Genomic DNA, 21,024 nt, shown 5'->3' on the forward strand with positions numbered 1-21,024 from the left:
TTTCTTACGGTAGCCTATGTGCAATATAATAAACCTGACGCGTCGCTCGAATGCCAAATGTACCGTGCCAGGCTCCCAGCGCAAGTGGGAACTGCATCGGAGATATAGGTATATTACCCAGCCAGCCCACGCTGCCCACCACCAGCCACATGAGGCTATATACTGTTTTGGCTGCACATTCATATAATGACAGTTGACAGCCCGGCCACTGCAGTGACTAACGACTGGAGGCAATCTAAATAGACTGTCGAACGTCGGAATGTGCATGGTCAGTTGGTCACGGACGGACCACTGTGATAGAGAGAGACAGACAGACAGACAGACAGACAGACAGACAGGACAGGACAGGACAGGACAGGACAGGACAGGACAGGACAGGACAGGACAGGACAGGAGGAGCACCTGCAAAACAGCAGCGTGTGTGTGCCTATTTGTTATTTAATTATGGTTCACAGGTTCAGGTTTTCGTTCACTAATATATCTTGTTGTATATTAAATTAAAAATACTTTAATAATTGAATATACAACTAACAACACACAGTGAATGTTGCAAATAGCAATATGTGCGTGCGTGCGTGCGTGCGTGCGTGCGGGGGGTGAGGCGGGCAGCAAGGGAAGCGAAGCGAGAGGAGAAACAGACAGCTTTATTTAATGTGTCATGTAGGTGCGTGCGTGCATGACAGCAAGGCAAGCGAGGTGAGAGGGAAACAGACAGGGATCCTGCATGAATTAAATAAAGTTGTAGGTCTACCCTGTCACAGGGTAGGCCTACAACTTTATTTAGTTGTCTGTTTCTCCTCTCGCTTCGCTTCCCTTGCTGCCCGCCTCACCCCCCGCACGCACGCTTTATTTAATTCATGCAGGTGTTCGTTCTTTATTTGTTTAACAACACACCAGTTAGTTGGGCTTGCAAGTTGCGTGTGCGTGCTGTGCGTGTGTATGAGAGAGGGGGGTGAGGCGGGCAGCAAGGCACGGGAGAAACCTATTTTTTCATGTAACCATGGTTTCAGGAAACGTATTGCCGTTGTTCATGTCGCAAAAACGAGGGCGAGGCTTGATTTCTTAGGGCGTGCCAGATCAAATTCAGCCGTGACATTTCTTAACGTGAGAACAAAATTAAGGAAGGATCAGCTGTTTGCGATCACTTTATAAATGCCGTGGCGACGTGGGTGTACTACGAAACCTGCACTCGAATCTGTGGCAGATTTTACACTCGATTGATAAATGAGGGCCTTAGTGTCTAAGTGTCCTTGAGCAAGACACTGAACCCCTAATTGTTCCTGATGTGCTGGTTGGTGCCTTGCATGGTTTCCGCTGCCATCGGTGTATGAATGTGTGTGTGAATGGGTGAATGTAATGCACAATCTATGTAAAGCACCTTGGAAGGCGCTATATAAATGCACAAGTCACCATTTAAGCTGACATGGCAAAAATAGGACACATAGTGCACACTGTGAGCAATGGGTGTATTTCAAAGGACGGAAATATGAGAGCGATTATATGTAAACGTCTCACTCTGTCAATGTGTTTCCCTACCGCAGAGACTCATCCAAGTTGTGTATGTAGGTGTACCGCTGCGAAACACACCGAGGCAAAACCATCGCCATTCATTATGTCTGGTGACTCAGCGGAGCGGGGGACATGAATGATGCATTATTATTGGGAGGGAGAAATGAAATAAATAAAAAGAATAGAGGAGAAAGGCCACCGAGCAACTTTATGCAAATGCAACCCAGTGGGGCTGGCGTTGTAACGTCACTGCAGCAGAAATGCTAATCATTCAGCAGAGAGCTGTGGTGCTGGCTAACAGGAACACAGGGTGATGCACAGATGTGGCCAGCTGTGTTCACCCTGAAAATATACTTTATCTGCGTTTTCCAACCTCCTCCATGATAGTGCAAGTGTGCCCCACAAATCATTGGCAAAACACAAACATTTTAATTGTAATAAAACATCAATATCAAACAAATTATTTTTTTATAAAAACCTTGAAAAAGTGAGATTTCATTGTGATGCAGATAAATACAAACGTAAAGTATACTACGTTGGTTCCACCACTGATTCAAGCCGGAGCACAATCGATTTTTATTGATCGTTTAAAATGAACAATGCTCTGAAAATGCGTGTGGCCCGTCCATCTGACCCTGTTCAGTGGTCAGATGGGTGGGCCTTGAGCATGTTTGCGATTATCACTTGGGCCCTGATCCAGAGAATGTTGGGAACTATATTGCTTTTACATAATGGTTCAAAACATTGTCCAAATGTGTGCTTAGTCTACTTAATTGTAGCATCATGTAAATCCATCAAGCTCAAAAGCTGGCATTACTCTGTGTCCCTCTCCCGCCCACTGTCTCTATAGCTAGTGGTGGAAAGGAACTAAGTGACATTTTGAGGTACTTTGACTTTACTTGAGTATGTTCTCCAATACATCTCAGAGGCAAATATTGTACTTTTTTAAAACTCCACTACATCCATCCATACTCAGGTTTATCCTCTCTGACTGAGAGGCGAGATAAGCATTGGCACCTATTTTTATATAAAGCCATTGCTGGGATGATCCCTGACTATATCTGTTCCATGTTGGAATTGAACAATAGCACGTAACAGACCCGCTCTAGTGATCTTTTAAGGCTCAAGGTTCCTCAGGCTCAGACAGAGTTTTTATTTTTCTGTCAATGGCCCAACCTCGTGGAACGAACTTCAAAATTAAAACTGAGCTCCCTGCCAAAGGAATGCTCCAAAACATTTTTCACCGTGATTGCTCCTGCTTCAATTGATTTATTTTACTGGTTATTCTGCATTTAAGTTCCTTTGTAATTGTATCCTGATTTATAATGTTGTGTTGATGTATTGTTTTGACTATATTTATGAATTGTAACCTCGGCTACATTGAAAATGAGGGCTTGCCCTCAACTGTATTTCCGAGAATGGGAGACGCCCAAGAGGCATCCTAACCAGACGCCAGCCACCCGTCAAACAGTGCGGTACAGCGACTGCAATACCACCCCTGCTGTTCTGATTCTCCGGCTGATCTCCATCTCTGTCCTCCGTCCACTCGTGAACAAGACCCAGAGATACTTAAACTCCTTCACTCAAATTAAACTATACAATTCTGCAGATTTATATGATCACAAAACATAAAATTAACCAATAAATATTAACCTATTTTATATGTCAGCTATTAAAAGAACTGCCGGTTGCTTTTACTTTTAATAATGTCACATAATAATGTCACACAAAAATGGTGTATTTTCGATTGGGCGTTTTGACTAAAAGGCTTTCTGGAAGAAACCAAAAATACACAGGGAATACAGAGAATATTATTCTAACCACACCTGGGGGTCTATTAGTAATGTTAACTTATAGACACAAAACATGGCACTCTATCTTTAACGTAGATATAATACACTAGGATAGAGCCCTGAGGGACACTGCTTAACTATATGGGGTTCAAGTGGCTAAAAGGTTTTTCTTCCAGCAGCGTGTGTCTTCTTACCCGCTGTTGCGCTCGTTGAGTTTCTCCATGTACTGAGCCAGGACGTCCACCACCTCGCTCTCGGCCAGCTGCAGGTTGCCGGACACGTTGCATCGCAGGTCGTTCCAGTCGGAGCGCAGCAGCTCAAAGTCCATGGGGTTGACGGAGAACGTGCGCTGCCAGTTGATGCTCTCCTCCGCCCAGCCCGGTCTGGCCTCCACCTAAGAAAAATCAGATAAGACCGATCGCGCGGGAGTACATTCAGTCGCCAGGGGAAGTACAGCAGTTAAGGTACAGATGGAGACTAGAGTGAGAGAAGTACTGTAAAGACAGTGCTTCTCAAGCCTTTTTAATGTCAAGGACCCCCAAATTGAGTAAGCATTTGGCCATCTGAAAGTATGTTGTGCAAACAAGAACCCCCATACAAGATTTGATTTGTATGTGTGCTATGTCCAGGTAGCTCAATCGGTAGAGCTCTCGTCTTTGGACCACAAGGTCATGGGTAGCACAGCTTGGGTGCAGCATGTCGTGCGGTAAGTACTGGGAGCTAGATTGGGGCATTGTAACGGGGATAGACAATAAGCCTTTCCGACCAATTTATGTACTTACTGTAAGAGACAGTAATAGCAATAACAAAAAACTAGGAGTCAGAGGAAGAATAACATCAGAGAGAAAAGAACCATCAATTATATATATATATATATATATACACACACACATTATGCACACTGTAACACATGCACTATGCAGAATAAAAATCACAGTCACAGTCAGTGTCATTACAGCATCCCACCTCCTCGTAGCTGTAGTCCGACATGCCCCCCTCCTCTGGCTCCTGTTCGCGCTCAAGGTTCGGGTTGTTGTCGGGGGGCGCCTCCTCCCGGCCGCCGCCGCGGTTCGCGGGGTCGGCGGGGTCGGCGTCCGGGCCGGGCCGCTGCTGGGATTCCGTGATGATCTCGGACGTCCTGAGGTAAGAGGTGACGCGCGCTTCGGCGCCCACCGGCGGGCCGCTCTCCGTGGAGTTCCGCTCCAGAGGGGTGACTGCGGCGGGAGGCCGGGGAGGAGGAGGGCGACGTGCTGGGGGGTCTTTGTGGTGGGGAGGTGGGTACTCCTCTCTGCTGGGTACGTCAGCAGCCTCTCTCCCCGGCATCTGCTGCTGCTCCCCTCTCCTGCCTTGCTGCGGGAGTCTCACTGGCGCTGCTGCCCTGTTGGCTGGCCTCCGTGCCACCACACCCGCTGCACCCTGCTTGCTCTGCGTCCCGTTTCGCGGAGTGGTCTTACCTGTGGTGAGACAGTAACGTTTTTGGATTATTATTATTATTATTATTTATTTATGTTTTCAGTGGTACATCCACTCCAATGACCAGCAATGTCTTTCCCTTTGTCTGTCAGTCTGTCTGTCTGTCTGTCTGTACAGTATGTCTTTATGTATAGGTGACAAAGTGGTGCTGTTGAGCTTCAGACTGTGCACAGGTGCATGATGGGAAGCTGAGTTTTAGTGTAACCGTACAGAACAAACTACCAGATGCAATAGCATTTGTTGACCACCAAGTGTCACTGTTGCACCACTCACTTCAGACAGGTCTGATTCTTTGCAAGCTGATTCAATCCGGTACATTTAAAAAATATATTGTACTTTTTGCATTTTCAGGACTTGCTGTTGCTGGGACCTAAAGTTAAGAGGAAAGTGAAAAGGGAGAATAATATATGAACAAATTGAGGCCTATTTCAAATATAGTGAAAATAGCTGTTCTATGAGCTCACAACGCCACGCTGTGAGCGTTGTAGATCTGCTAATTCTTTTTTATTATTTTTTTAACTGACAATTTCTGACAATAAGGGCCTTTCTCAGCCCCACCCCACTCCCATTGTTTACATTGTGTTTAGATCCAAGATGGCCGCAGCACCAGGAGGGGATGAGGCAGAGGGGAGCAGGGCGGGGTCGACATATGCCCTTACTGCATTCATACATTCAAGACACCTTATTGCCGAAAATGTACTTCGCAATTTCTACTTTTGAATACTTGAGTATTCTACTTGTGTCCACCACGGCGGGGGGTCTCTTACCCTCTTTGGCAGGGGGTTTGGGCCAGAGCTGGGGGGCGCTGACCAGCCCCCTGCCCCCCGCCTCCCCCCCTGTCACCGTGTGGGCCTTGGAGCCCCCCAGGTTCACCAGCCTGGTGGTCTTGCCCGTCTGGTAGAGGAAGACCCCGGGGAACACCTCCCGAGGGTGGCGCGCCGCCCTCTCCTCCCTCCTCTCTCTCTTCTGCTGCTCTCTCTCCCGCTCTCTCTCCTTGGCCGGCCGCGGCCGCGTGATGTAGATCTTGTTCTCCTCCTTGTTGCCGAGGCTGTCACCATCATGGGATTTTAGACCATTCGTTAATTATCAAGATTTAATTGTGGGGTTTTTTCCCGGCATAGAACATGGGAATGTACTGTAAATGAATACAAATTGCATTTAAAGTTTTCCAATTTTTCCAAAAAGACAGATATGACTTATTTGACTGACAATGACCAATACCAATAATCTAAATAGATAATGTACTATGGCCAAAATAGGCCATATTTATTTGTTGTACTAAAAAAGAAATAGCATCCATTAATACTTAATAGCCGATCTACTTTCATAGTGTGCCACGAAAATAACTACATTTCACAACATTTGAAACATGGTCAAACAGATTCATACATACAGATTACAGACATTCATAATTGTGATCATCTCAAAAGATTGCAATTGCGATTCTTCTTAAAAAAAGAGAGCAAGACATGCGCTTGGAAAGCATCATAACAAACGCCCTTATTCCTTAAAGGTATATTCGGTGATTTCACTCAAAAAACCTTAGGTTTCGTTTTTGGCTGTGGGACCCAGCCTTTCGTCCAATCAGGATAGAGAGTCAAAAACGAAACCTAAGGTTTTTTGACCCCCAGGGGTTAACTGGGGACAGGGAGGAACTCCTTATATGGTCAGCACACTCTATAGTAGGGAGGATTATCACAACAAAACAAAAAAATAAGTGATATTTGAATTAAGTGAAATCACTGAATACACCTTTAAGGAATAAGGACTCTCAATGACCCCTAGCATAGGGGTTCCGGGACCCCACTTTTGGAACCACTGTCCTAAAAGGCATAACATGGGTTAGACTATAGTCTTAGACAAACCTCTCCACCAATAGTTTTCCTATTATGATAAAACATTGTTTAAAAAAAGTAATGTCACACACATATTTTTCCAGTGCATATGGCAGGCCTTGTTGACAGATTTGGAAGAGATTTTGAAGGTCTGGTTCCAAAAATGAACCAGTATTTAATGTGTAAAATCCATGATATTTACATTGGAATGAATGAGCCCGGTGGGAGTGCTTTGCTAAAGGTGAATTGTAACAGGCTCCCTACTTGTTCCCGGGGAGCTTGTTGTTGGTGTTGTCGTGCAGATGTTGGGCCATGTTGTTGTTGCTGTGGGCGGAGTTGCTGAGGATCTGCTTGGCGCGGCTGGTGAGCACAGAGAGAGAGCTCTTCTGGGGGAACAGCAGGGACGACTTGCTCAGTTTGGGAGGCGTCTCGCCTCCTCTCTCTCCACCCGGGCCTGCATGGGGAGGATATTATGGGACCATGTGAGAATGTCAGTTGTGGAAAAAGTATTCCACTTTGTTACTTGCGTAAAAGTGTCAATACTGCAATACTAATAATAATAGCTTGTAGAAAACAGAGAGGACAAACACCAGACCTGAGAACTATTAGTGGGCAGCTGATTGGCCGTTGCGTGTAGAGTGCAAGCCTCAATCACTCATTGGAGCCTTTCAGCCTTAGTATCCTATACTCATACTGGCAGGTATAGCTCTTTGAAAACCTTTAGTGCTTCTGATTGTGCGTGCGTGTGTGTGTGTGTGTGCGCGTGTGTGGGGGACGGACGTGGGGACGACACATCTTGCCTGCCCAACATGTAATTCCTGGAAACGCCTCTGATGGGAGGGTGACAAGAAACCCCTATAAAACGCCTCTGATGGGAGGGTCACTCGAAACCCCTATAAAATAATTGCTCAATACTGACAGCCGGTCAGCATGTGGATGCATGAATGTATATAGACAATATGTTAGGCCAATAAAAAAGACCATATACACCAAATTTCCCACGCGTCCACCTCAGCTGCCGGACTATAGAGGGTTTTTAAATGATCGATCCCCAGACAATTTCACAATATAATAAACTCTCCACGATGTGATTATTATTGTGAGCGTTTATTTTTTTAATTATCACAATAAACGCTAATAGTGATTATCGTTCCATATACCTGCTGGGCCTCCTCTGCCAACCCTCCTGCCCAGGGACGGGCCCAGCTCCGAGGGGCCGGTGCGGATCCAGGACAGAGAGCGGACCGCCCCACGGACCACACCGTCCGCCTGCGGGTGCAGCACCTCCTCCTCCTCCTCCTCCTCCTCTTCCTCACTGGCCCCTGGCGGAGGAGGAGGAGGAGGAGGTGCTCCCTTCCTCCTGGAAGAACCTGGAGGACGAACCTCCCGGTTCCTCCTCCTCACAATAGAGCTGTGGGACAAAATTACTAAATTAGGGATGTCCTGATCACATTTTTTTTTGCTCCCGATATTTAGTTTTATAGAACACTGTCTTATGACATATCACAATACACTTTTGCCATTATACCACAATATGACATCCAGAATTCCAGACGATATCTGTTTTCAAATCACAATATGGATATAGCGGTAATACTGTATTGTATGCCTACCTCACACGGTCCTTACTCCAGTCTCTGTCCTCAGCCCTGTCCCTCTGGGGGAAATGTCTCCTCTCCCTGCGGAGCACCATGCTGTTCACAGCTCCCACCTGAACCACATAACCATGCTGTCAAGCAGAACATTCATACAGTTATCTCCATACTTCAACAGTGTCATGTTGTGATGAGAAGAGAGCTGAGCCATGCAGAGTGAAAAGCTCTCGATATACAGAACAATCTTCGTTCCTACTCTATCCTATGGCCATGAGGTGTGGGTCATTAATAATAATAATAATAAAACTTTATTTGTATAGCACCTTTCATGACATGAAATGCAGCTCAAAGTGCTTTACAGAACAATGGAGAATAAAAGAAAAGCAAGGCAACGACAAAAAACAAGCAGTAATGCAATACAGTGAGGACATGAATAACAAAAAAATAAAAAATAAAAGATCAATTAAAAGCAATGTTGTAGAAGTGGGTCTTGAGCTGAGCTTTAAAAATGTCTACAGAGGCTGACTGACGAAGGTACAGTGGGAGCTTGTTCCATGCCGACGGCCCGTAGAAGCAAAAAGCTGCTTCCCCGTATTTTTTAGTTGCCATTTTTTTAGGCAAAGCGAGCAGGCCAGCAGTGGAAGACCTTAGGGGACGGTTTGGGACATATTTAGGCAGGCAGTCATGTAGGTAGGAAGGTGCGAGACCATTGAGAGCTTTATAGACAAGTAAAATAATTTTAAAATCAATCCTAAAAACAACCGGAAGCCAGTGCAGTGATGCCAAAACTGGAGTAAATTATGTTCTCTCATCTTAGTTCTAGTTAAAACTCTGGCTGCTGCATTTTGGACAAGTTGTAATCTGTCAGTTGTTTTCTTTCTTGGAGAGTGCTCATTGAAGCCTTATGTCCCATTGGGGACGAAGAGGAGTAAGTAAGTAAGTTGTTTTCTTAGGCAGTCCTGAAAAAAGTGCATTGCAGTAATCAAGCCGAGAAAAAACAAAGGCGTGGATTAGCGTTTTTGCATCGTCCAAGGACTCTGATTCGTGCAATATTTCTAAGGTGAAAAAAGGCAATCTTGGTAACATGATTAATGTGTGAATTAAAATTCAATTCAGAATCAATAATAACCCCCAGGTTCTTTACTGTACTGTTACTTTCTACAGTCAGGTTGCCAAGTCTGCTTAATATTGATTCTTTCTGTTCACTAGAACCGATTATGAGAACTTCTGTCTTATCCTCATTTAGCTTGAGAAAGTTCTCACTCATCCAACATTTGATGCTAGACAGACAGGTAACCAGCGGGTCTAAAGCACAGGGATCATCTGGAGCCACAGAAAGATATAGTTGGGTATCATCAGCATAGAAATGAAAATTGACTCCGTGATTGGCAATGAGTTCGCCCAATGGCAGTATGTACAAGGAGAAAAGCAGAGGGCCAAGAATCGAGCCCTGTGGAATACCAGAACTGATGTCGTGTTTGTCTGAGTCAAACTCGGCAAGATTGACAAAGTAACTTCTATTTGATAGGTAGGAGGAAAACCAGGACAGGGCCGTACCAGACAGGCCTATCCAGTGCTCTAGACGCTGTATTAAAATTATGGCCATGAGGTGTGGGTCATAAGATTGCGGATACAAGCGGCCGGAATTAGTTTTCTCAGACGGGTGGCCGGCCCAGTTTTATATCTTTATTTGATTTGAAAGTGAAACATCCTTTTAACCAAAACTATTGACAAGAGCTTGTGACTAAAAAATAACAACACCGGAACACAGGTTCCTTTATTTTTTAATTTCCCGAAAATGAAATGTTTTTGGTTGCCACCCGACAGCAACGATAAGAGAAACAGTCCGTCAAGCTAAACGTGTCAGTCTGCACACCTCCTCTTCGTCATCTTCCTCTCTCCCGTATCTGTTGCCAGGGGGAGTGGTCCCGGGTGGTCCGGGCCCCGCCGCCGCACGGTGCCGAGAGGAGGGCCTGGAGGTGTGGCCTGTCTGGCTGCCACGAGGAGGGGGCTTTTTGGGAGGCGGCTGTGTGCCCACAATCTCTGCCTCATCCTCGGGATCCACCACCTCCTCTTCCTCCAGGAAATCTGGAGCGAGGGAGAGGGAGCATGTTAACTGAGCGTCTGGAGGTGTGTGTGCATGTGTGTGTTCGTGCGTGCGTGCATGCGTGTACTTATTATACAGTACTTGCGAGCACCAATTGTCCCCACAATAGTAGAATTACAGACGTAGACATTGTGAGGGTCATTTTCCTACATGGTTTCTCACAAGATAAACGCTTGTTTTATGGTAAAAAAAAAAAAGATTCTAGGAGTTGGTCTTAGGAACATATTTGGGTTAGGGTTTGGGTTCAGGGTTTACGGTTGGAATCCTGAATGACTTGTTAATGAGTTGTGCCCCAAGCATGCACACCGAAAAACAGCAGATCTGAGATGCCAAAGAATGCTTAAAATGTCATTCATAAAATCAGCATCCTAAAATGTTGATGTCCTCACAAGTATAGTAGAAATACAAAAGTGTGTGTGTGTGTGTGTGTGTGTGTGTGTGTGTGTGTGTGTGACTGTGTGTGTGCGTGTGCGTGTGTGCATGCATTCATTAGCAGCTACCATCTGGGTTCGGGAAGAAGAACGATCTGTCATCCTCTTCCTCATCCATCTTCATATACTTGTAGAAACCAAACCTGTCAGACCCACAAGAACGTGCACACACACACACGCACACACACACACACACACACACACACACACACACACACACACACACACACACACACACACACACACACACACACACACACACACACACACACACACACACACACACACACACACACACACACACACACACACAGAGACACTCATTAACAGAGGTTTTTCTGACAGCTCGCGTGCCCTCCTTTGGTGAGAGGGTCGTGACGCAACATCACTTTGGTGAAGACACGACGGCGTAGTTAGCATGATCAGGCACGTGCGACACAGACAGACATGACCTCCACCCAGAGCACACATCACATGATGCAGTGATAACAATAACAACGTCCTCACTTCTCCAAGTAGATGGGAGACTCTCTGTAGAAGCACTTGTTCTCTCTCTCCATGTGGGTGAGACGGGTGAAGTCGTTGGGGTAGACGAAGGACAGGTATACCTGCGGACGGACGGACAGACAGACAGACAGACAGACAGACAAATATATAGATATAGATCGGTAGGTATAGGAGAGAGAGAGAGAGAGAGATCGAGAGAGAGAGAGAGAGAGAGAGAGAGAGAGAGAGAGAGAGAGAGAGAGAGAGAGAGAGAGAGAGAGAGAGAGAGATCTTTATTGATCCTGCGAGGGCAAATACAATAGGTTTAATAAGCCATTGTTCATGTATAAATAAATGTCCAAACATGCTGACCCATGTGTCACAGGCAGGTAGGTCTCTCAACTGTCCACAGGCCTAGTCTGAGACAGTGATTAGCCAGAAATGGTGCCAAATGCGCATAATTGAGGATCATTACATCGCCTAACTGACTGTAGAAAGTAACAGTACAGTAAAGAACCTGGGGGTCATTATTGATTCTGAATTGAATTTTAATTCACACATTAATCATGTTACCAAGATTGCCTTTTTTCACCTTAGAAATATTGCACGAATCAGAGCCTATTTGTCTTTGGACGATGCAAAAACGCTAATCCACGCCTTTGTTTTTTCTCGGCTTGATTACTGCAATGCACTTTTTTCAGGACTGCCTAAGAAAACAACTGACAGATTAGACTTGTCCAAAATGCAGAAGTTTTAACTAGAACTAAGATGAGAGAACATATTAATCCAGTTTTGGCTTCACTGCACTGGCTTCCGGTTGTTTTTAGGATGATTTTACTTGTGTATAAAGCTCTCAATGGTCTCGCACCTTCCTACCTACATGACTGCCTACCTAAATATGTCCCAAACCGCCCCCCTAAGGTCTTCCACTGCTGGCCTGCTCACTTTGCCTAAAAAAATGGCAACTAAAAAATACGGGGAAGCAGCTTTTTGCTTCTACGGGCCGTCGGCATGGAACAAGCTCCCACTGTACCTTCGTCAGGCAGCCTCTGTAGACATTTTTAAAGCACAGCTCAAGACCCACTTCTACAACATTGCTTTTAATTGATCTTTTATTTTTTGTTATTCATGTCCTCACTGTATTGCATTACTGCTTGTTTTTTAATGTCGTTGCCTTGCTTTTTTTTTTTTTTCTCCATTGCTCTGTAAAGCACTTTGAGCTGCATTTCATGTCATGAAAGGTGCTATACAAATAAAGTTTTATTATTATTATTATTAATCGCCCGCTTTCGCCGGACAATGTCTCCCAAAAGATACATTATTTTCATATTTTCGGGCAACGTTCCTCCGCCCACCTTTCGACCATCGCCTGTTCGCCTGCTATCACCAGTAGTCGCCGGGTCCCATAGATGAATAATGCACTTCCGGAAAATTTGTCTGGCTGTCGCCCGCTGTTAAAACGCACTGTCACAGCAGAGCAGACAGACTTCCAAGTGGCAGATCAGAGTAAGCATGGTGTATAAGCGTGAGCCCCCAGTCAACACATAACAAGGTACAACATTTATGGACACAATAAAACCATAAATGGAACGCAAAGAGAACAATGTGGTGCCTCAGAGACACACACACACACACACACACACACACACACACACACACACACACACACACACACACACACACACACACACACACACACACACACACACACACACACACACACACACACACACACACACACACACACACACACACACACACACACACACACACACACACACTTCGGTAGCACTGTCTACCCATGTTGCTATTGCAGTAACTCACGTTGTCCTACAGAGGGCAGCAACACTCAAGCCTGTCTATTGTCGACCATGTACTTCGTTAGTGTAGTTAAAGAAAAGGAGAGGTGAGGCAGATCTAATGTGGAGCCAACATGGACGTAGCCTTTCTGCTCGCTGCCTCTCAGTCCAGTCTGTCCGTGTGTGTGTGTGTGTGTGCATGTGTGTGTGCACTCAGGCCCTGCTGACTATGTAATGCCTAGCCTCTGGCAACGGACGGGACCATGGCTAAATAATTGGACGACGACGTGCTTCAAATGACCCTGCAGGGCTATTATTAGTCCGAAACCTCCATTAGCCCGTTAACCCACAAAGAAACACGCACGCACGCACATACGCACGCCACTACGATTACAGATGGCACATCCCTGAGGGCGAGGGGTCACTTACAAACTGCAGGCCCTGGTATCTGGCGATGGGGAAGTCTTTGACCACGTAGGTGGGAGAGTAGAGACAGGCGGGCAGCACGTTTTCAAGCCGGGAGGGGTCGATCATAGGGGCTGATAGAGAGAGAGAGAGGGGGGGGGGGGAGGGAGAGATAGGGAGGGATGGAGAGAGAGGGAGAGAGAGAGAGAGAGAGAGAGAGAGAGAGAGAGAGAGAGAGAGAGAGAGAGAGAGATGTTTAATGCTCACTGGTGGTTCCTAGTGGTCAGACAAAGACGGACAAATAGGAATACCAGAAGATAGATTACATGGGATTGTCATCAATACATTATGCAATAGTGCACAGGTACGCACACATGCATGCACGCTTTACAAAGCATATGTTAAGTGCGTGCAAAGCACTTTACATACAATAGATTGTGCATTGCATTCACACATTCATACATCGATGGTGGAGGAAACCATGCGAGGCACCAACCTGCACATCGGGAGCAATTAGGGTTCAGAGTCTTGCTCAAGGACACTTCAACACTAACTCTGGGGGAGTGCAAGATCAAACTGGAAACCTTCCCATCCGGCTTTTCTGCCTTTATTTATAGGTTGAAAGTAGAAAATGGGAAGAGAGATGAGGGGGAAGACACCCTGTCGGGATCGGGGAGTCGAACCCGTGGCATGCCGTCAGGCTGGCTCAGCAGCCTATAGGTGCCCAGACGGTTGAGCTAACCGTCCGGACCCGTCAAGAAATTCTGTGTCAGAGTTTGGAAGCGCTCTTGTTCAATAACGTAACGGGCGTGTCCCGTTGGAAAAGTGATACATGTGCATACTCTCTCTATAGTGAGTAGGGACTGATGTGGGACCCAGCCTCAGACATAAAGACTGACGCAGGGAAGTATAGTTGTGGGAGATGAGACTACATGGACTTACTGCTGTAGAAGGTGTCCCTGGGGTCTGGCTTCAGCATGTCTGCTCCATGCTGCACGCCGTGCGGCGCTGACCACTGCCCCTGTCGCTCCCCCTGGGCCAGTGTCTCCACTGGGACACGGCTGTGACTAGCAAACGTCTGGGGAACATGGTCCACACTGTTCATCTTCAAGCTGGTCTCATCTAAGAGAAAAAGAGAGAGAAAGAGAGAGAAGCTTAGCAGGGCACAGGAGGAGTCAAGCGGAGTCATATATGCCTGTCTGCTTATTGCTTTCAATGAACCACGTTTTTATACACAGCAATCACACCTAATTTCCTCAACAAGGCAGACCGCTTAACTATTTGTTCCCCAGGTACGTATACGTACGTCAACGCTAGGTGGCGTCATATCCCAGGTCCATATATACGTACCCCAACGTATACTCGTCTATATAATGGTTGAGGCCTATGGAAGCTTTTAACATTGGTCCTGTTCCTATGGCAACGCCCCACCCGGGCCCACCGTTCCAACTGGGGGATTGAAAAACTAATCACAGTGCAAACCAGTTGAAAGGAGGATTTTCAAACCTCCATAAGTCGGACTCCCTGATCGCTGTCCTTGGTGGATCTTCTGCCATCCACATTTCGGATGTAATTTGTGCCTTTATACCGCGACGATGCCGCCATGTGAAAGCTTCTGACGAAAGGTAAACAGTGTGTGCTTGCTCCAATGTGTAGCGAGTGTGTGTGTGGGGGGGCAATCAGGCAAACTCCATAATAGCGTTGCCTGATTTTGCTGAGCATGCTGCTTATTCAGTTTTATTTTCATAAATACGATAATCTTATAAATGAAGTCAATAGCGAGACTTAGCCAGTTGAATGTCTAAACAAAGGTACTAGATTTAACAAAGGTACCGTCTAAGGAAGTAATGTTGAGGCTTAATACAACAAGCTTTGAGAAAAGGCTGCTGGGAACAAGGCTATACGTCACAGGGGGGCCACTTGAAGTCCAAGACCCATTTTGGAGCCACAAGGTTCCGATGCATGGGGATCCCGAGAGATCCACATGATTTATTATTACAATTACTAATCATTTTAGGGGTTTCCAGGGGGTCTCCAGCTAAATAACTGCTAACTCTCAGGTCCAGGGGTCTGTGGCCTAATGCATAGCAATGCTGGGCTTCCTTGAATTGAGCAAGTTTGAGAACCACTGATGTAGACTGATGTAGACAGACCAAGGACAGAGAGAGTGACGAATAACAGGCATAATAATAAGACACCTCTGGGGGACTACTGTGAGGTTGACGTTCTACAGCTTAACATTAGCCATCAAGAGACGCTCTTCCTCAAGGTGAGGCGTTGTTGGTGACTGCGAGGAGGGGGGGGGGGGGGGGGGGGCTGATGTAGAGAGAGAGGATCATGGGTTAGTTGAACAGAAAAGATAGGAAGAAAAAAAATGAAAAGGGGGTCGAAATTATACCGATCGATAGGAAGGGAAGGAGGCGAGAGCGTGTGATTAATGGCATGTCATGAAGCAAGGCCTGATGGCGAGAAGTGGCTTGTAATTAACAGGGCGTCAGCATCATTTCCATCCTCCAGAGAGGTGTGCTTTGCGCGTTTACTGTGTGCGTGTGTGCGCGCGCACGTGTGTGTGTGTGTGTGTTTGTGTGTTTGTGTGTGGATATTGTGATGTCGGGCAGAAACCTTTTACCTTCATATTTTTGGTTGGTGTAAATTTACGCCCTACTTGGTCATACTACATCACCACACAAGAGGGTCCAAAGTAGCAGATCCACAAGCTCAATGCGCGGCGCGAAGCGATCTGCTACTTTTACTACTTTTAAATTTTTTATCCTGAAAAGTAACAGTTTTGGTCAACTTTTGGACATATGAGGTGTATATTGGGGGGAAAAAATTAGGGGGTCCAGTATAGATCCCTGGGGGGACACCTCCGATCAACAAAGTATGCAGGGTTCAAGTGCTCATGTTATTTATGTTTTTGGTGTATTGATTACTATTGAATACACCAAAAACATAAATAGCATGTGACTAGTAATGACTAATAGTCATTTTGGTTGCTACTACAGAGCCACACACAAGACTCACCATGTACTCATTAGCCAAGTCCCTGAGATGCTCAGCAGAACGACTGGAAGTCCCACCTCTGATATGTGCGATTAATCTTGCACCATGTTGCCAACAAGTAATGAAGCAGTGGGGTATAGTGGGTGGTTTCAGCTAAAGTAATGATGCCCTCTCTGTATAGGACACACATTTTAGCTTGGCGCTGGGCCTGACAAACCCCATACGGCAATGGAAAAGTTGGTGTTATTTATTGCTTGGAGTTTGTTTGAGTCAAGTTCAGAGGCTCAGTGTGTGCTTGGGTGTGTGTGTGCTTTTTACTGTATGTGTGCATATGTTTGCTGGAACAAGTCTACTGTCAACAAACATATACTTATAATATATACATGCCATCTCTTTAGCATGTATTATGTAGTCATGACTGAACATGTTTTACGGCTGGGGCGGCATGTCGGCAGGGAGTGGAGTGCTGGGCGGGAGGATAGGACGAAGGCTCTACGTCTCCCGGTGGGGGGCTCCTCACTGGCAACTGAGTCAGTGGGATACACCAGCAGTTACAACAGGGAGGAATTAATTGGACGACGACTAAATTGGGGCAAGAAATAAATTAAAATAAATAAATAACAGAACACCACAGGGTGTGTGGGAGCATGAAATCTATATGCCTAATTAGTATGATTTGCCATGGTCAATTTAATGTAGGCTACATTATTTTAAATGGGTGATGTTTAAGACACAAGAAACACTTTCCTTGGGCTTGTATGTGTGCAATATGGGTTTCTAGATATTTTAGTCATGACGCCATGTTCCATGACCTAAATAGGTCATGGCAATGTGCAGCTCTCACAAGACAGCCCAAATGAAGTGTCTCCCAACCACAAGTGCACCAAAGCATTGAGGTTGTTATAGGAATTCAATGATTCCAGTCAAACCCTTGTAGTCAAACACACAGACTTCATTATTGTTCTGGAGTGCAAATTTCAAATTGTGCTACTGTTATTGTTATCTACTACAAATACATTTAACATTGAGTGATTGCAGTTTTTTCCAGCAGTGAAATATATGGTCATTTCCTGGCAGGGAAATCTATATTGCCGAATTAGTCATAGTCAGCGCATGGCCTCAAATAGTGCTGGCATCGTGTCTGCACAATATAGTATTGATTGACACTATACAGTATATCAATGAGTGAGGTGCTTTAGCCAACATGAGAGGCTGGCATGCAGTGCATGGCTACACTCTGCTGACAGACAATGCTATCTATGAAAACCCTCCAGCAGCTCTCTTCATAAGCTTTTTTTTTCTTTTTCAATCACGCTGAAGATAAAACAGGTGAGAGCTTATAGTGACCGACCACGGCTCTTCTCGCATGCTTCAATGGTTTTGTAGTGTTAACTCAATGATGTGTGAATGAAGGGCAGCGTGCCCGTTGCTCCGCAGCCCGTCACTCAGTCACCATTATAGTCTCTGACTGTCGGGTGGAAACCTCATATGCCCCCAAACCGTTACTTTTCAGGATTCAAATTAAGACATTGCAAAAGTAGCAGATCTACAAGCGAGCTTCGTGCTTGTGTGACGCTGTAGTATGATCATTTCACAATACTTTATTAATGAAAAAATAAAAAATAATAACGTGGAGATAAGAGGTTTCTGTCCGACAGCAATGATATGCGGCAACAACCACTTTGTTGGAACACAAGCGTTTTAACCACTTCAACTATGGTGAGCAGACTGTAAGTCCCGGTTTTTGCCGGGATTGTCCTGGTTTCAATCTGGTTGTCCCAAGTCCTGAAAAATATATCTCTACACACTACACTACAATGTCCCACTTTTCAACATTCACTTCCAAAGTGTTCCGCTTTTCACCACAGTTCAAACAATAACAGTTGTTTCGAGTGCTTACATAGATGTGTATCACGTTCTGTTCCGTTGAAAGGTGCAGTCCCTATACTATAATAGGTGCTAAGTGCTAAAGAATCCAATAACAGGCAAAAACTTCAAAGAAGTGTCAAAGAAATCATAGAAATGTATCTAAAATTACCAATCTATGACATTTCTTTTTAAATGCCATAGGCATAAAAATAAAATTGCTCATAGATTAGGCTCTCCTATAGCTGGATCATGACTAACACAAATGTGTTTATAGTGCCTGCCGTGCCAACACAATCATGTTCACTGGAAACTAATTGAAAACTAGATGTCTAATTAAACTCAGCGAGGTTGGAAAACAAGTCGAATGGAATGTAATGGAAAGTGGTTTGCTGTATCTATTCTTCTTTTTTGTTTTATAATGGCTGCAGTTCCCTAAGGTTGAAGAACAGAAGTGTAATGTATCTTAATTTTAAAAAGGCTCACATCAAACTCCTGATCAATACGTCACCAGACTAATGGATTTGGGCTTCATTGGAGCATTTCCACTTTGTGTTCTTGCTTGTTAGACAAGATGAGGGACACTAAAAGAGCCCCATGTGTAGTTGAGAAACGATTATGAACCCATTTAGACCCATTTAGACCTTCAAAGTTTTGCAGTGTGTTAGCCTGGTAACAGCAGACAGAACAGGAACTGGGAGGGATGCACACACAGATCCGACACACCAAAGGTCCAACATGCGGAAACAACGGTCGGACATGCGGTCGGACATGCACTGCTCCCGTGCTTGCGGTTAGGGTTAGGTTAGGGTTTGAGGTAGGTTGTCGGTCGAATCTCTAATGACAGTCGGACCAATGGTATGCCGGAACTAAACGTATGTACCCAACTGGGAAGGAAAAGACAGTGCAACAGCCCCATTATGTGAGCACAGGCACATGAGTGTGTGTGTGTGTGTGTGTGTGTGTGTGTGTGTGTGTGTGTGTGTGTGTGTGTGTGTGTGTGTGTGTGTGTGTGTGTGTGTGCGAGTGTGCAACTGAGCATGTGTGCGTGCGTGTGTTGCAGTATACCTCCCACGTTCCATTCAAGTCAGTGCGGATTAAACTATACATAATTGTAATCACGTGATGCTTTTTATCCACCAGGGGCCTTACGGGTCCATTTGGCTTCGATTCTTCTTCTTTTTTTTTACTGCTCACAGTACGTGTGGTTCTTACCTGTGTAGAGGGAGATGTAGGCAGAGTCAATCACCTCGTATTTCAAACCAGGCAGGAATGGACGCCACTGTGTGAGAGAGAGAGAGAGAGAGAGAGAGAGAGAGAGAGAGACATTTAAATAGAACTGAATAGCAGGAGTGCAGAACATTATTCAGTGTGCCATTAGTTCTTGTATCTTCAAAGCGCCAAAGGCGATGCTGACATCTGCCGTGGCACACACACACACACACACACACACACACACACACACACACACACACACACACACACACACACACACACACACACACACACACACACACACACACACACACACACACACACACACACACACACACACACACACACACACACACACACTGAGCCATTAACCAGTGAGAAGAGAGGAAAACTCCAGATTGAGACAGAAACACATGACATGTAGCCTGAGGACAAGATGAATGTGTGAGACAGAACATTGGTTGAAAGTAACGAAGCACTCAAGTACTATATATAAGCAAAAGTTTGAGATACTGGGCTCCATTTCCGATCCGAGGGACTGCGAACAAATATACTGTATCTCCGCTGTCGGGAAGAAACCACCTCCAAAACTCCAATATGTACATTTTTCAGGAAATTAAGAACACCTTATATTTTTAGCAATACTGCCTCATCAAAGTCGGTATTGTGACTATATATATTAATTTGTCACTTACTTGCATCAGAGGGGGAGAGGTGGTGTAGTTAAGTTGGTTTAGCCACACAGTTTGAGGGTCCAATGGAGTTAAGCGGTTTTGTCTGAAGCACTTTTTAATATCTTTCAAATTTGTATAACCAACACACTGACGTAAAGGGTGTTCATTCAATAGCATTGATTCATGGAAAGAAATCTAAAACCTCAAAAAATGAGTTAGGTGATTTCCTCCTGACAATGACAAATTTATATTAATTTCGGGTTCCTTGACATGACAATGTTTCAGAAGAACAACATTAGGAAACAAACCCAAATAAGCAACTACGTAAATTTTACAATCAAGCCCAAAACCCCGCAAACACCAATATTTACAAGCAACTTTACAGAAAAACAAGCCCATATAGTCGCTTATAATAAGCAGACATGGCAACACTGATTTCAGCCGTAAAAATGAGAGTGGAGCGGCTTGACTTGTATGGCCAGAGAGCATGAAGGGAGAGAGACGTGCTACAATTCTTTTAAATAGATTATGCAATTACCACATCACTTCTGGTTACACGGGGTGTAATCGGGGGAGACAGGTCATTTTACAGCCCTTGGGCTTGAGAGGACTAATATAAACACGTGCCCAAGGCCCATCACAAAACAAAGCTTCAGAATGCACATAAAAACATGCATATTATGCACAGAATGTTGCATAGATGCACGCTGTCAGGTTCCGTGATGAATTTCCATCGAGTGGTACTATTTCCGCCATGTAGCTAGCTAGTCTACTGTTACACTTAATCACTTAACCCCGCCATCCGTATCACAACATGTTGCGACACTAGTACA

General features: G+C 45.2%; 1 protein-coding gene across 2 annotated transcripts in view; it reads right to left on the reverse strand.

The window, feature by feature from the left end:
* The window catches only part of b4galnt4a (beta-1,4-N-acetyl-galactosaminyl transferase 4a), a 324,656-nt gene that overhangs the window by 8,343 nt on the left and 295,289 nt on the right, over nucleotides 1-21,024 (reverse strand). The window contains exons 9-20 of one of the 2 annotated variants that reach the window (XM_083763365.1): nucleotides 19,518-19,584; nucleotides 14,376-14,555; nucleotides 13,458-13,567; nucleotides 11,251-11,351; nucleotides 10,813-10,886; nucleotides 10,082-10,293; nucleotides 8,224-8,321; nucleotides 7,771-8,021; nucleotides 6,875-7,064; nucleotides 5,543-5,823; nucleotides 4,269-4,756; nucleotides 3,497-3,696 (exon numbers count right to left, since the gene is read on the reverse strand). In XM_083763365.1, the coding sequence (XP_083619491.1) occupies nucleotides 3,497-3,696; nucleotides 4,269-4,756; nucleotides 5,543-5,823; nucleotides 6,875-7,064; nucleotides 7,771-8,021; nucleotides 8,224-8,321; nucleotides 10,082-10,293; nucleotides 10,813-10,886; nucleotides 11,251-11,351; nucleotides 13,458-13,567; nucleotides 14,376-14,555; nucleotides 19,518-19,584 (2,252 nt within the window). Of the gene's footprint in view, nucleotides 1-3,496; nucleotides 3,697-4,268; nucleotides 4,757-5,542; nucleotides 5,824-6,874; nucleotides 7,065-7,770; nucleotides 8,022-8,223; nucleotides 8,340-10,081; nucleotides 10,294-10,812; nucleotides 10,887-11,250; nucleotides 11,352-13,457; nucleotides 13,568-14,375; nucleotides 14,556-19,517; nucleotides 19,585-21,024 lie in introns of both variants that reach the window. The other variant, XM_083763364.1, reaches the window with a different exon arrangement.

This window comes from Protomyctophum parallelum (genome assembly GCF_964188405.1).
Source record: "Protomyctophum parallelum genome assembly, chromosome: 4".
Taxonomy (NCBI): Eukaryota; Metazoa; Chordata; class Actinopteri; order Myctophiformes; family Myctophidae; genus Protomyctophum; species Protomyctophum parallelum.